The sequence below is a fragment of the Typopeltis vanoorti genome, chromosome 6, assembly GCF_054136105.1.
Source record: "Typopeltis vanoorti isolate ZY-2024b chromosome 6, IOZ_Tvanoo_1.0, whole genome shotgun sequence".
Lineage (NCBI taxonomy): Eukaryota > Metazoa > Arthropoda > Arachnida > Uropygi > Thelyphonidae > Typopeltis > Typopeltis vanoorti.
In genome coordinates this window covers 35,520,975-35,538,615 of record NC_143554.1, presented here as the reverse complement: position 1 = coordinate 35,538,615, position 17,641 = coordinate 35,520,975, and the positions used below count along the sequence as shown (strand labels likewise).

The 17,641-nt window shown below is 34.4% G+C and overlaps 1 protein-coding gene across 1 annotated transcript in view; it reads right to left on the bottom strand.

The window, feature by feature from the left end:
• The window catches only part of LOC150105381 (transmembrane and coiled-coil domain-containing protein 4-like), a 298,911-nt gene that overhangs the window by 162,998 nt on the left and 118,272 nt on the right, over positions 1–17,641 (bottom strand). Inside the window, exons 5-6 of the mRNA XM_090393942.1 lie at positions 13,548–13,680; positions 3,175–3,272 (exon numbers count right to left, since the gene is read on the bottom strand). Of these exons, the coding sequence (XP_090250068.1) occupies positions 3,175–3,272; positions 13,548–13,680 (231 nt within the window). The remainder of the gene's footprint in view (positions 1–3,174; positions 3,273–13,547; positions 13,681–17,641) is intronic.

Below are 17,641 nucleotides of genomic sequence, written 5' to 3'. Positions count from 1 at the left end.
ATGTCCACCAGAGTGTTCTGATTTTTCTATCCAAGCCCTTAAATCAGATCTTGCCACTCAATCTCCAAGGTTTGGTTCCTGCTCTCGAACTCTTTCGTTTTTTCTTCCATAATCTTTGTGTATTTTAGTCTACAATTCACATCTGAGAGCCGTGAAGATCACCCAAGAGTAAATGGTGATCACTTCCAATTTCAAATCTAGTGTACTGCACCAGTGAGAAAACATGACTATAATCAATAACATAATCAATGAAACTTTTCTTATTCCTTGCCCCTTCTCTCCATGTGAATTTATGCATATTTTTGTGTTGGAACATTGTGTTAGTAATAACCAGTCCATGTCCTGAGCAGAAATCCATCAGGTATTTGCCATTATTATAAGCTTTGCTCTTTTCTCCAAATTTTCCAAAAATATTTTTGTATGTCTAACAATCATTTCCTACTCTGCTATTTAGATCCCCAACAAGGACCAACTTTTCCTTTTTCAATATCATCAGTTACTTTCTCTAAAGTTAAAAAAATGCCTCCACTTCTATCTTAGTATGTGGGACCATAAGCACAAATAAGTCTCATTGTCCAGTTCTTCATTCTAATATTTGCCGAAATCACTCTACCTGATATTGCCTGCCATTCAAGAAAAGTAGCCCTTGAATTTAGTGTTGAATACTATAGCTACTCCTTCTTTTCACAGATTGTTATTGCTTGAATATAACATTTTGTATTTATTTGCTCAGAAAGATCTCACTAGTTGTATTTTTTGTTTCGGTTACCCCTATTATGTCGATCTGATACTTATCTAACTCCTCAACCAGTTCCATTTCTTTGCCATTCAGGCTTCTTATGTTGGAAGTACTAATCTTGAACTCTAGTGATGTTGAGTTTGGATGTGTTTCAGGATTTGTTGAAGTAAGTGACTTTTCACTGTTCACCCTGGTTCCCTGGCAAAAACAATCGGAGACTTGTTTAACCTGGAGATGCCCCAGTCAGTCTGAAATGCTGTCATCTTGTACCATCATTTTACATTTAAGCCAAAAAGAATACAATTTGGTTGGCTAAATCCCAATTGCCATTCAATCCTCGTTCATTCAGTATCCAGGCAGATACCTAACGGGGTGCACCATGAAAAGGTGAGGATTGGACATTAGGTCAGAAGCCCTTATGAATTCTCTGCATTCCTTTAAAGGCTATGTGGAGGTCTCCTCCCAGTTATACAGATTTGACTCAAGCACCTTTAATGTGTTTTTTAGATCTGATAATTAAAATTTATTAGGCCTAAAAAAAATGTATTCCCTAGTTTCTGCATTTCTCCCATTAATTTTTGTGAGAGAAAATTATTTATAATATGAAGAGGTTGTAAGTCAAGTGCCTGCTCAGCCTGTATTCTGCATTTCATATCTTCAGTATGGTTCACATAACCAACTAATATTCATAATTAAACTACATATTTTAATGACATACTAAAAGTTAATTTTTTTTTTTTTTTTTTTTTTTTTAATTTTCAACTTAAAGCTAAACCTTTTAAATTAGACTATTCAATAATTCAAGTGCCAATCACCCACTGGTTGTCAGCTCATCACTACTACACTAACAATGTGGAATTTTATAAGTAAAACTGAAAGAAAAAATTAAAACAAAAACACAGTTTGTTAAATGATGAATTTCTCCATAAAGATTAGATATGAAATCATTCAATGACAACACCTGCTGAAGGATTCATGGCACTTTACAGTTGGGTAAATATGGTGTTCTTTGAAAGTTAACTTTATTCTTTTTTATGTGACTCCCATCTATAAAAAGCAAAAAATTTATAGAACATCTGTGGTAGGGGGAGGGGAAAGCAAGAGATTTTTTATTATGTTGTTTATTTATATTATTTATTTAGTTCTTTTTACATAATTAGGAAATACTTCTCTAGAGCCCCAACATGGAATGACGTTTCTGAGCCACTTCAGGTCTCCTATATGCAGGGTGATTAGTCAGAAAACATTTTCTAATTTTAAAGGGAGACAATTCTGACAATGTACCATATTTAGCTGAACTCTATGTACACTCTAGAGTTATATGATCTTTATATGGCATTTCAATTTTTTTAAAAAAAAGTACAGATAAATAAAGTATTAAATAGAATATGCAACTTTGGTGAACATAACAATTACAGAATATTACATATGTATTAGGGAACTTTTATTAGTTACTGCATAATACACTAAACTTCATTAAAACTGACTAATTTCAAACACCTATATGGCAGCTTCAGCAGGACTTATGGAAGTAATGAAGAAAGCAGTTGATGTTAAAAATAAATAAATCATTAACATCAACTGCTTATTTATTTATTTCATAAAAAGTTCTGATGAAGCTGCCATATAGGTGTTTATGAAACTAGTCAGTTTTGATTATGTATAGTGTATAATGCAACAACTAATAAAAGCTCCCTAATACAAGTTCTTATAGTCATAAAATACAATAAAAAAAAATTACTGAATTACATTACCAATAAACTCTTCATAAATAAATCAAACAAATTATTAGTGTGTTAACATATTGGTAAAACCACTAATAATTTGTTATTTTTACACTGGAATTTCCCCTCTCTCTCTCTCTCTCTCTCTTCCCCCAGAAAAGAAATCTTAAAACTATGAACTCATCAGTACCATAAACATGCTAAATGTTACTAACTTACTAATGGTACAAACTGATACTTTTCAAGTCACTTCAAACTTCCAATAAGCATCTCATACTAGACACTGAAAATTTCTACTAACTAAAAACATTTACAAACATTCATGCCACAGAGGGATACAAACTGTCTGTAGGTTGAGAAGAGAAGAGACCAAAACAGCAAACATACAAATATTTACAAATAAATATAACATCTGTTAATTATGATATTACTATTGCAGTACTACCCAAAAATATTCTTCCTTTCTCTCTTTAAAAGGAGAGTTCTATCCATTAATATTTTATCCATTTAATATTTTATAATATAAAATCAATAGATTTGTAACATTTGATCCTGGCGAAAGGGGGAGACTGACTCACGTATTTATTTATTTTCTTTCATTCCTTTCCTTCTTGATTATACATTTTAACCAACAAACTTAACCTAGTCCACAAGAGATCAACTGTCACATAAATTTACATATCTACAGAAACAATACAAAATTTATCTTACCCATTACAGCACCTCCTCCTAAAGTAGCCATACCAATAAGAAAGTATCGTTTGATTTTTCTATTTCTCTTGCGCCTTGCACTTTCTCGAAGTTCTTCTCTTAAAGAAAAGTTAACAATATTTTGATACAGGTATTTAATTTTAATAAAGTAAGAGAAACTGTTATATTTAAGTAAATTTGTAAAAAAAAAAAAAAAAAATCAGCTAATGCCTTTTTATTCCCGTATATATAGGGAGTAGGCGAGGCTGTTTTTAGCCCTATCTAACTTTTGGAGACTGAGTGGACAGTTCAATCTCCACTGGTACCCAATCAGAGATAGCTGGCCCAAAGCTATCACTAATTAAGCGGCATGCAGTGAAGAGTGACAGCTCAACAAGTGCCACCATCTTGTGGTCCCTAACCCTAACACTTGCATTTAATGTCTGAAATAAATTAGGTTCTACGGTCGATTTTCTCGAGTTTACGGGACGAAAAACCCGAGTTTCCGGGAGAAAAAACCCGCTTGCCCGTGCCAGAGATCGACTAACTCGGAAACCAGTCGAGAAAAATGTTATAAAAATTTCCTCATGTCGACGACTAGACTAGAAATTAAGTCTTCCTTCGTGCGGCCAAGCACCGTGATGTGCAAACGCCACATCCACTGAGCACTCTCAGTAAATTTGTATGACTTCTAAAATTGCTCCGAAAGAGTCAATCTGATACCACATAAAGCAGTGAATACTTTTGAAAAGTTTTAAACATAGTGTTTTAATCATCAGTCACACAGTAATGTTTCTGCACAGTCATTCTTACAACATTAGGACAGATGCTTTAGTTCAGTGGTGCCTAACTGTTTTCTGATATTACTGACATGGAAGCAAGATCTCAAATGAGAATCAAAAGAGAGAGGGAGGGAGGGAGAGAGAGAAGATTACCTCAAGAAATGTCCACAAATATAGAAAAAACTTGGATTCATTAAAAAGTTTTATTGAAATGTAATATCAATCATACAATAAAAATCAGAACTAAAATAGAAATAATAAATGATTTGGCAGTGAGCCAACATATGAATTTTAATTGTACATTGTTAAACTGCTGTGTACAAATTGTGCACAGCAGTTTAACAATCACTCATGTAGAAGTATCAATTGCTATATGCAATTTGTAGCTATGAGTATAAATTTATATACATTCAACTTGCTCATATCTTTGAACTATCTAGCTTTAGATGAATATTTTTGAAATTATTTTCTTGCAGGTAGATTAAAATGATTAATGATTAAAATAAGATCAAAATAAACATTTCAGGAGACAATAATAACATGGCAGAAAGGAATAAAAACTGAAATTAAAAATAGCAATAAATAACAGCTGTTCTGAAAGAAAGAAATGATGGGAAGAAAAGTTGATAGTCTTAGGAGAATTTTTAAACTGATGGTTTGCATTCATTTTTAACCTTAATGGTAAAGGAATTACAGAACCAGCATATGTTAATAAGAATAATAAACAATACTGTATTTTGCTGTCATCAATCACAACAGGCACAAATATTTTGTCATTTCAGATATGAACTATTACAAGATGAGAATACTGTAAAGAAACTTACTATACTAGTATATAACCATCAGGAGACTATTACTTAGTCTTTGAGTTGTAAGTCAGCAGTTACAATTGAAGTACAGGAAGATGGTTTAATGTTAAATCTGGTGTCAGACAAGGATGTACATTATCCCCTCTGTTATTCATTATCTATATGGATCACATTATGAAGGAAAGTGGTATTAAACATGATATCAAAATTGGAGAAGATGTTAATGTCAGCTCTTTGCTTTATGCGGATTATGTTATACTTCTAAATAAATCCGCTACAAGTCTGCAAGATTCTCTGACTAAATTGAATAGCTGTTGTAATAGATATGGTATGAAGGTCAGCAATAAAAAGACAAAGACAATGAAAATAGACAGAATCATTGAAAATGTCAACTGTGTTGTGAATGGAGAACCTGTGGAACAAGTAAAACATTTCAGCTATTTAGGCACGATTTTTACTGAAGATGGTAAATTAAATATAGAAATAGACAACAGAATCAGCAAAGCTGGTATGGTGGGAAGTCAACTGAATAAATTCATATGGAATAAGAGAGAAATTAGTCGGAACAGTAAATTAGCTGTATACAAGACAGTGTTCAAACCAGTTTTAACTTATGGATCTGAGAGCTGGGTCAGAAGTAAAACACTTGACCAAAGACTAGAGACCACAGATATGAGAGTCCTGAGAAAGATTATAGACGTGAACAGATGGCATCAATGGCAATATCATATTAAAAACGAGGATATTAGGAAAGAACCTGACATTGTCAGCATCCAGGAATGCATTAGCAGACCTAATTTCAGGTGGTATGGTCACTTAAACAGAATGGGCGAGGAAAGATTAGCAAAACAAGTGTTCTCTGCCAGGTTGACAGCAAAACGACTCAGGGGAAGACCAAGATATAGGTGAATTGATATGGTACAAAGTGCCTTAGACGATAGAAATATAAGATCTGATAATGTTGGAGTCTTGATAAGTAACAGACTGATTTGGAGGAAAATTGTAGATAGGAAATTAATTATGATGTAATTTTTTTCATGTAGTACTATCATATCCTGTACACCCCTTGAGGGTACATGGCAGGAATTTGATGATGATGACTATATTATACAGTCAGTCCTTGACTTATGACAGGGTTCCATTCCAAAAATCCTGCCACACAGCAATTGCTATATGATCCATAAGGATATGTTAATAATTAACATGCCTGAATAATAAAATATGTAGGTCTGTTTTGTTATATTTTTAACCGACTTTACTCTTTGTTTATAGTGAAATAATAAAAAATGTTCATGCAGTTTTCAGTAGAGTTTACTGCAATGACTTGTTTTATTGTGTAGTGGTTTGTAGAGCACAATTTTTTAGGCATGTCATAAGGCACAGATAAGCATCAATCAATCAGTGCACTCTAACTTGTACCCTTTTTCTGTGAATTTGAACCCTTTTAAAATGTCTGTTGAACCTGGTGTAATTCAGGCTTGTTTGCTTTATGAATTTAAACTTACTAAACGTGGTTTGAAATATTCAGAAGCATCCCATAAGATATGTGTGTGTGGTATTTGGAAAATTGCAGTAGCAGAACGTACTGCTCAGAAATGGTTTAAAAAATTTGTTTCTGGTAGTGAATTACTTGAAGATGCACTACATGGCACAAATCTGGCACATAGACTGTTCTGCAATAAAACAGAGATTGAAACAGAGGTTGCTAGGTTTATTACTTCTGAGGACAAAAACGTTTTATAAAAGCATAATTTACAAACTTATATCTCATTAGAAAAGAGTCATAGATTGTGAAGGTGCTTATTTTAATGAATAAAAAATTTTATGAAAATTTCTCCAGTTGTTTCATTTTTATTAATGAAAACCGCACAAACCTTTTTAGTTACTTGATACAATTGACAAATTATAACATAAAATTACTGTATAGTTTTTTTTTTTTTTTTTTTTTTAAAATAACGAAACCTGTGGGGCGTTCATAATTAGAAGAAACACAGGTATAAACCACAGTGAAAATTATTTAATTGTAAATATTTCATCCTGAATTACAACTGTTTCTAGATAAAATTAACCTTCTTCATCATCACATCAACTTTACGTTAGAAAAAGAATCTCCACAGGGTATTTCTTTTTTGGATTTACACATCCAAAGAACAGAAGACGGTTCCATCGCCACGTCCGTCTTTCGCAAGCCTACATTCTCAGGTCGCTACATTCACAATTCTTCTGCTCATCATCCATCTCAGAAATCTGGCATTATTAAATCACTAGTTTCCAGAGCACACAAATTCTGCTCTTCTGAAGAATCTTTAAACCAGGAATTAGAAGTTATCAAAAATACAGCCATCCTAAATGGATATAATCCCAAAACAACTCAAAAAATCATCAGTCACTTCTGCATACATCAAACCAGACAGGAAGAAGTGCATAGGATTCCCATACCTTACATTAAAGGCATCTCAGAACGTCTTTCTAAAATTATGAAGAATTACAATTTTGCTACTACTTACAAACCTATCAACCAAATTTACAACGTATTACCTTCTCCTAAGGACAAATTCTCACCCTTGATGTTACCCGGTGTTTATGAGATTCCATGCTCATGCAAATTATCTTACTTTGGACAGACAGGTAGGTCTGTTCAGAAGCGCATCTCGGAACATCAAGACCACATTCGTCTTCTTAAACCGCAGAAATCTGGCCTCTCTCAACACGGAATTGAAAATCCAAACCATAGGATCCATTGGGAAAAGGCTAAACTTTTACATAGATCTTTATATAAACATGAACGTTTATACAGAGAAAGTTCTGAAGTCCTACTACACAGACCAAACTTAAACTGCAACTACGTGCTTACTATTCCTAAAGTATGGGAAACTGTCATACAAAATTGTGTTAAATAATTTTTTTTTTTTTTTTTTTTTTTACTACTTCCCACATTATGCACGTTTTCATGAGATTTTATTGTAATCATGTGCCCTAACTGTATGTTATTCCTAATTTTGTTTAAATACTGTACTGATGATGTCCTAAGATACTTAGGATGAATATTTACAATTAAATAATTTTCACTGTGGTTTATACGTGTGTTTCTTCTAATTACTGTATACAGTGCTGGATACTATAATAAATAATGAAAGAAGTGTACAGTGCTTCTGTACACTCATACTATCCAAAGACTCATTGAGGGAGGGTACCTACTCTACAGCTCTCCATCTCCACCACTCAATCCACCAACTACAGCAAACTTCAACTGCCATCATCATCTATACTAATGCCATCCACTGTCCTCCACCACCACCACTACTAGTATTTCTTTTGTTGAACAGATTTAATATAATTTCATTCATCCTTGGTTTTCCTTCTGTTTTTTTTTTTTTTTTGGGGGGGGGGGGAACAGTCATAGGCAACATCTTTAACACTCTCCTTTTCTTGTAAAATAATCTTTCTGGATGTGTTCAAACAATCTTTCATTTTTACGCACTTATTTTTAAGTTGTAAATTTCTGGATGTGTTCAATCTATCTTTCATTTTTACACACTTATTATTGAGTCTTTCCTTAGGTAATTGAATTCCAGAAGAGCTTCTTTATTCTAATTTTTGTGTTTTTTAGTTTACTTTTTGTTTCTAATATCTGCTCCTAGGTACATTTTTGTACTAATTACTAATTCAAAATCTTTTTCCAATCATTATATAATCAATCTAGTTTCTGGTATTACAATCTGGGCTTTTCTAGGCATATTTTTAGTTGTTGAAAAGAAGTTATTTGTAATTATCATTTTGCTCATAAAACTCAATTAATCTCACGCCTCTATCATTCATATCACCAAATTCAATTGTGTTTGTCTCCCATTTATAATCTTTTGTACCTCCTAATAAAACTCTAATTTTTCATCAAAATAGTTGTCAGTAAAAGCATATACCTGAAGGATACTGATGTCAAAAGGTTTCCCTCCAAGTTTGATTAGTATGATTCCCATGTTAAAAGTTTAATGAAGTGAAACAGCACTAGGAAAGGATTAAAAATAGTATTTAATTCTTCCAATATTTCATCTTAGCAACATCATCAGGGAGTACAATATGAGACTTGTAACACACACACATGCGCGCACGCACACACACACACACACACACACACACACACACACACACACACACACACACACACACACACACACACACACACACACACACACACAAAAGCAGCATAACACTAAGAGACTCTAGTCTTTTGCAGAGAAGTTTTATGCAACCATATTTATTCAAATTAGGCTGATTAAGAACAGGAGCAGATTCTAAAAATAGTCTTTCTCTTCTAAATTTACTGTGATGGAACATGGTCTTTTTCCAGTTGATTCAGTGAGATGTATCCAAAGCATGGTTTTTAAGGTTAGACTGACCACAGTCATGAGTCATTTGTCTCAGTTTTATTGTAGTTTTCCTACAATATCAAAAAAAAATCAATCATTTCCCCAAGCCATAACCTTTTTTCAGAAAGATTTTAGCAATGCTATCACTATTTCCTATAGCTTAGGCACATCAGAATAGTTAGAATCTTAAATACAATCTTTGCACACCACTTTCAAGCCCCACTTAAAATTAGCTACCCTTATCTGCACCACTAAACACACAAATCCCTCCTCTCAGTTCCAGGTGTTCATAGAGTTCCTTGTTCCTGTAAGTTGGCCTACTATGGACATCTGCATGGAAGAACATAAAAAATACATCTGCAGTTATGACTATGGTCAATCTGGCCTTGCAGATCATGCTTTGGATATAGCTCACAAAATCAACTGGAAAAAAACAATCATGTTCCATCACAGTAAATTTAGAAGAGAAATACTGTTTTCAGAATCTGCTGCTATTCTTAAAAATCAGCCAAATTTGAATAAATATGGTTGCATAAAACATCCCAAAATATGGGAAACACTAATACTTCGAGATACCACTTTACAGCACAGACCACCGACAGATGTCTATAGGGGGAAGACATCTATCCCACCTAGTTAGGACTCTAGTCTTTCATCCACATGTTTATTTAGTTTTGTGCTTCTTTTGTGTATATGTCACAAGTCTCATACTGTACTCTCTGATGATATCTCTGTAACTAATATGAAACACTAGAAGAAAAAATAAATACTGTTTTTAAACCTTTCTTATGTCGTTTCACTGCATTAAACTTTTAACACGAGCTTCTCCCAGTACTTAAGCCTTAACACAAGGCCAATATCCAAGAATACTTTTGGATATTCAATTTTTCATCATGACCCCACACCTCTTGTACGCTCTTCACTTCCCAAATAGATAAAGTTAACCCGTTCAATTTTCCATGTCATGTCCATTTTGTCTCACAAACTCCCATTATGTTTATATTCATATTTAGCATCTCTTCCATTAAAATGTCAAATTTATCAATTTAGTATAATGTTCTGATGCTCCAGGTAGCTATTGTAAGAGCCTATTTGTTGCTAAGAGCTTATTTGTTAATATACATAACAAATATACAGGGTGTTCGGGATAAATTTGACAGTTTCGTAAGGAAAAAGAAAATCTTCTTTGTATCTATTAAATTTAATGAATTGACAAAAAAACATTACAGGCAGAGTTAATTACAATACTATCAACAAGATTTACTCAAAATAACCACCATTAGCATCGATCACAGCTTCAATTCTGCTTCGGAACCTCGAACAAGCTGATGCTACAGTCTCCCTGGGAAGGGCCGCAAAAACTGTTTTAATTTTATCCATTAACTGGGCTTTTGTATTACTGGAAGTGCGATTGGTGTCTTTTTCAACTGCGCCCCATACAAAATAATCCATGGGGTTAAGGTCTGGGGAGTTTGGAGGCCAAACATTTGGACTGGTGAAGTCGTAGAAATTTTCAGACAACCATTTTTGACTTTTCCCAGAGGTGTGGCAAGGGGCCGAATCCTGCTGCCATACATACGGCCTACCATTGGCTACCCTTGTTATCCAGGGCTTGACTACAGTTAGCAACTCCACGAACAAAGCCCGAATTCCAATGCCAGGGTTCTTCAACACCTGTTCCTGCAGATTTGCGAGGAATTCTGCTGTACGAACGCAATCAGATTGTCTGCTAGGGATCTTTCTTCTTGCTACATCCTCGTAGTCACCATTGCAAGTCTCTAGTTCATGCCTGATTGTTTTTACTGTATTCAGGGAGCATTGGGCAGCAGTCGTAATATCCTTATTTTGATGGCGGGCACGAATCATCATGATACAAGTTATTCTCTTCCGTGATTCAGGTGGGTTCCAGCTATCCATCCTTTCTGACATCTTGTATATGAATGAAGAAGGGTCCAAACTTTTAAATGAAGAGAAGTGTGTGTTAATACATGTAACTTACGGAAAAATATAATTAATTATAAATATGTCAAATTTATCCCGAACACCCTGTATATATTATATATATATATTTGTCGTTTTCAACAAATAGGCTCAATCCAATGATGATGTCCTGATGGCTCTAAGACATCATCTTCATAAGCCATGTTATTAAAGTTCAACCTAGAGTTCCCATTTTTGGCACCTTCTTCCCTGTAGTTATACACAAGGGTCCATCACAGGGATCCAGGTTCTTCTGCATGACTAAAACTCTTCAACCTGCAATCTATAGTGTGCAACAGAAAGATATGATGACACTCTAATCTCTTCTAATTCACAGTATTACAGCTATTACAATCATTCAAAATCATGCTAGTATGTTTCTGGAAATGTGCTTTCTGACATGATTTGTCTTCAGCCTGACCAGTACTGATAAGAGCTGCTTCTCCCCTACCCTATCAGGATTTTCCATTGCCCAAGTTAGATTTTCAGGGACCAAAAAAGTCCTCACCATATCTCACCCTTGCAGGCATTCCTATATTCCTGTGTTGTCTCTCTCACAATGAGGAAATATGGATTGAACTTTGGGAGGACTTGTTACATCAACAGAGTTTATATCAGACTGATTATATATATTCCAAAAGTCTGGAAGATTCTCATCCTATGTAATTATCAAAAATGATGAATTATCCATTTGATGTGATTCTTCTAGCAAGAGACACTTGCTGTTACAGGCTAACCATTTATTGTATTTAGTCTGTACTCACTCTCTCTCTCTCTCTCTGAACTGCTTGTTGGTTCCACACTGATGAAAAACTGTTAAATGCACTAATGAAATAGTTGTTGCTAATTTCAATAAACGTGTTTTCTTTTTTTTTTTTCCAAATTCTCATTTATGGTCACCGTTCTGCTGACATTGATTTCATTCTTCCACTTTCCTCTAAGCCGGTACAACATAAGCTGCCTCTAGTTAACAGGTATTCACAATTTCAGCTTCAAGCCTACCAAACCAACTTCTAATCCTCTTTCATTCCATACACCTGTTTGCTAGAGTCTTTTCCACATATTCTTCCATGAAATCAACAATCTTCAGCTGCTAAAGGAAAACATCAATAGGTTTCACTTTTCTACACATGCACACAAAGTAGTGATTTTGAAGGGAATGACACTTGAAGGTAAGAAATTCAAGTTTTTTGTCCCATTATTACTGGTGCTTACCCCAGCTAGGACAAGCACCAATAAAAATACTTACAATCCTATTGCAAACTTCTCAAAAATGTCAGGACATAAGGCAGGACACAATTTTTCATATTGATAAAATGGCAAAAAAAAAAAAAACTATAAACCCCATAAAATTTTATTTCTCAGTAGTAGTGATGTAATTTCTCAGTAGTAGTGATGTGAGTTTCAGATAATGTAGAACGCTACACTTCTTAACATCATGCAGTGGTCACTAAAAAGAGCAGGATAATATATAATGAAAAGATTAAATTACTTGGGTATTTATAAACAGAGTTTGTTAATATTGTTTCTAGAATAACAGCTATAACTATATAAATAATGCTTTCAGCAGCCTTCTTAGTATAAAGTAAGCAGGCAAATGTTTGTGGAGTACTCCTTGAGGGTAGACTGAAGGTTGTTTCTGAGTTACAAAGTTTAGCTAACAGGTAGAAAAGAAATAATATGATAGAAACATATAAGTTACTATAAGAATTTCATATTATTTTATATTATAAAGTTGAATAAATTTTCCAACACATCTCTGGATGGGAGAGAAAAAGAAGTGCCAGTTCTGGAAGTTGTGTGAGACTAGTTTTATTTGCTTGCAAAAGAGGTAAATGAGTGGAAGGGTCATGAGTACTTTGTTAGCAAATGACTAAGGCAAAATATGATATTCAATGTGTTAATAATGATCAGTATTGGGATACTATTGTGCTATATAAAGATTTTCTAGTTATTTTCTATTTCCTCATACCCTGACCCTACTCTTCCTGACAGACTTAATATGCAGTTTACCATTAATTAAAATTCATTTATTTTGTAAGAATAAAGTGGTAGTAAATGTAGTCCATTTTAGTTTATATTATTTAATATCAATCCCATAAGAGTACATAGAATCCATACAATATTGACATAATTAGCATGGATAGATGAAATGCAGAATGTATTCAGATAGCAAAGAAGGGTTCAGATAGGCCTAAATAGGAAACAATGAATTTCTGCTCTCTACAACACTGGTAGACAACAAACTGGGTGTACAACAGTTTTATCAAGAATCTATTTTTCAGACTGAAAATCTTAAAAGTGCAATGAAAGCTGTTTTAATCTGGAGAGTTGGCAAGTATGCAATATTTATTTCAAAACTGAATGTTATAATAATATCATTAGATTTATGTTTATCATAAGATAAATCTAAAATTGTCCAGATAACATCTGATATTAATAAAGAAATTTCTTACTCTGTTTGTTCCTGCACCTCCTGTGATAGCATTTCAACAACAGATTCTTCATATATTTCTACCAAAGGAAGAGCCACACGTAACAACCAGGCAGTATGAAGAATGAGTACTCGCATCCGTGCATCATATACCCCTTGGGGAAAAAATGTGTTGTTTTCATATATTTCATTGTTTTAAAGTAAAAATATATTTTTAAAATAAAATTGTAAACAACTTAAATTACAACAATTGATAAAACATTAAAAACATTACTTTCTTAGTCTTTCTTTCTGCTCTCTTTCAATTGTTGGGCTAATTGGCTAGTTGACTAATAAACTAATAGACTAGTTGGCCTAACAGATAGCATCTTTTAAAACAGATATTCCATTCAGCCAAAGCAAATAGAAACTACAAAAAAACAGAACTAGTTATTTTAAAAGAACAGATTGCAGCCACTAAATTAGAGCTTTCAAAGATAGATCAAGATACGTTTACCGTACATAGTGAATGAGCTTTGTTGCTACCATCCAACGTATGGGATAGCATTGATGGATGAAAAAATAATAAGATAGTTTGGAATGCTTAAGGGTCAAAGCAGTATAACTGAGAGGAAACCTCCACATAGCCTTTAAAGGAATGCGGAGAACCGACCAGGGCTTCTGACCTAATGCCCAATCTTCACCTTCTCGTGGTGCACCCTGTTGGGTATCTCCTGGATACTGAACGAACGAGGATGGGCTATCAATTTGAGATTTAGCCGACCAAATTGTATTCTTATTGGCTTAAACCAATATACAAAATGATGGTACAACATGACAAAATTTCATGACGGCTGGGGCATCGCCCAGTTAAACAAGGCCTCCCCATTGTTTTCGCCAGGGAACAATGGGGGGCAAACAGCGAAAAGTCACAACTGGAACAAATCTGAAAGCACACCTGTACTCAACATCACCAGACTTAAAGATTGGTACTATCAACATAAGAAGCCTGAATAGCAAAGAAATGGAGCTAGCTGCCAGATCGACATAATAGGGGTGACTGAAACAAAAAAGACAAAAACTGGTGAGATGTTTCTGAGTAATAAATACAAAATGTTATATTCAGGCAATGACAATCAAGGAAAAGAAGAAGCAGCCATAGTATTCAACACAAAGAAGGCTAATTTTCTTGAATGGCAGTCAGTCTCAAGTAGAGTAATGTGGGCAAATATGGGAATGGGGAACTGGACAATGAGACTTATTTGTGCCTATAGTCCCACATAAGGTTCTACTAAGGTAGAAGTGGAGGAATTTTTTGATGCTTTAGAAAAAGCAACTGACACAATTAAAAAGGAAAAGTTGGTCCTTGTTGGGGATCTAAATGGTAGAGTAGGAAATGATTGTCAGACACACAAAAATATTTTGGGAAAATTTGGAGAAAAGAGCAAAGCCAATAATAATAGCAAATACCTGTCGGATTTCTGCTCAGGTCATGGACTGGTTATTACTAACACCATGTTCCAACATAAAAATGTGCACAAATTCACATGGAGAGAAGAGGCAAGGAATAAGAAAAGTCTCATTGACTATGTTACTGTTGATAGTGTTGTTTTCTCCCTGGTTCAGGACACCAGAGTGTACAGAGGATTTGAAATTGGAAGCGAGTGATCACTATTTAGTCTTGAGCAGGATAAAATTGAATTTCGTATTGAAAAGAATAACATGCAAGAAAGTTTTAAAGCAAATAAAAGTTGAGCAGCTCTCAGATGTGAACTGTAGACAAATATACACAAGATTATTGAAGAAAAAATGAAAGAGTTTGAGAACAGAAACTAAACCTTGGAGATTCGGTGGCAAGCCTTGAAGAAAACCCTGATTGATTCAGCCGGAGAGGCACGTGATGAGGTTGCATGCAAGGATAGAAAAATCAGAACTCCACGGTGGACAAAGGAAGTTAAAGAGGCAGTGAAGGAAAAGAAGAAAGCATATCAAAAGTTCTTAGCAAATAAGTCAGCTTGTGATCTTAGAAAATACAGAGACAAATGTAAGAAAGCTAAACACGGTGTAAAACTAATTAAACAAAAGTCATGGGAGGACTTTGGCAAGAACACAGAAAATAAATATCAAGAAGGTGGCAAAATATTCTGCAGGTTATTGAAGAAGCTTAGAAATGGAGGATAGAGTGCTGTCAAAGGAGTTAGAGATGATAAAGGTTACATGAAAACAGGAGAAAAAGATATCCTTGAAGTATGGAGAAATTATTATTTCGAAAAATTGCTAAATGAAACAAGCAGTGATAGCACAGTGGTAAAAAACACTGACCAGGCATACAGTCAGGAATACATATCCATACTTGAAGTAGAAAAAGCCATCAAAGGCTTGAAATGTGGAAAGGCAGCAGGAGTAGATGATATTCGACCAGAAATGCTGAAGTATGGTGGAATAAAAGTCTTACAGTGGCTGCACTGCATAGTTCTGAAAGTCTGGACAGAGGGACGAATTCCCGATGATTGGAGTACAGTTGTAATAGTACCCATATATAAAAAGGGAAATAAAACTGCATGTGAGAATTACAGAGGTATTTCCCTACTGAGTGTTCCTGGCAAGATCTATGCAAGCATACTTGAGAAATGGTTGAGAAGAATTGTGGAAGAAAAACTTGGTGAAGAACAAGCTGGATTCAGGCCAAATAGAGGCTGTCAGGTTCAGATCTGCACTTTACGACAAATAGTTGAGAAAGCATGGGAATATAACAAAGATCTGTATTTAAGTTTTGTCGATCTGGAAAAGGCATATGACAAGGTGCCAAGAGAGAGAAGCTATTCAATACGATACAGTTATATGGTGTCAATGGGGCATTATATCAAGCAATACTTAGTGTTTATTTGAGTTGCAAGTTAGCAGTTATTACTTAAGGAAGTACAGGAAGATGGTTTAATATTAAATCTGGTGTGAGACAAGGATGTACATTATCCCCTGTGTTATTCATTATCTATATGGATCACATTATGAAGGAAAGTGGTATTAAACATGATATCAGAATTGGAGATGTTAATGTCAGTTCTTTGCTTTATGCGGACGATGTTATACTTCTAAATAAATCCTCTACAAGTTTGCAAGAGTCCTGTTGTAATAGATATGGTATGAAGGTGAGCATTAAAAAGACAATGAAAATAGGTAGAATTGTTGAAAATGTCAACTGTGTTGTGAACGGGGAACCTGTGGAACAAGTAAAACATTTCAGCTACTTAGGTACAAGTTTTAGTGAAGATGGTAAATTAAATATGGAAATAGACAACGGAATCAACAAAGCTGGTATGGTAGGAAGTCAATTGAATAAATTCATATGGAATAAGAAATTAGCCAAAACACTAAATTAGCTGCATATACAAGACAGGATTCAAGTCAATTTTAACTTATGCATCTGAGAGCTGGGTCAGGAGTAAAAACACTTGACCAAAGACTAGAGACTGCAGATATGAGAGTCCTGAGAAAGAATACAGGTGTGAACAGATGGCATCAATGGCAATATCATATTAAAAACGAGGATATTAGGAAAGAACTTGACCTTGTCGGCATCCAGGAATGCATTAGCAGAGCTAATCTCAGGTGGTATGGTCACTTAAACAGAATGGGCAAGGAAAGATTAGCAAAACAAGTGTTGTCTGCCAGGTTGCAAGAAAACGACCCAGAGGAAGACAAAGATATTGGTGGATTGATATGGTACTATGTGCCTTAGACGATAGAAATATAAGATCTCATAATGATAATATTGGAGTCTTGACAAGTGACAGACTGATTTGGAGGAAAATTGTAGATAGGAAGTTAGTAATGATATAAATTTTTCATGTAGTACAATCATATCCTGTACACCCCTTGAGGGTACATGTCAGGAATTTGATGATGAACTTGCTTCAACAAGAAAAAGAAAAACATCCAGATTAGTCTAAACTGTCATCAGTCTTTCTTCCAAAGTCCTTTCTAGCACAGAAAAAATCTCTTAATGAGAGGTTTTAATTTTGACTTATCTTCACATAACATTCCCCAATAGTAGACATCATAGTGCAAATTGATAAAAGGAATTTGCAATCTTTCTAGATTCTGCAGATCTCGTATATCTTAATCAAAACAACCATT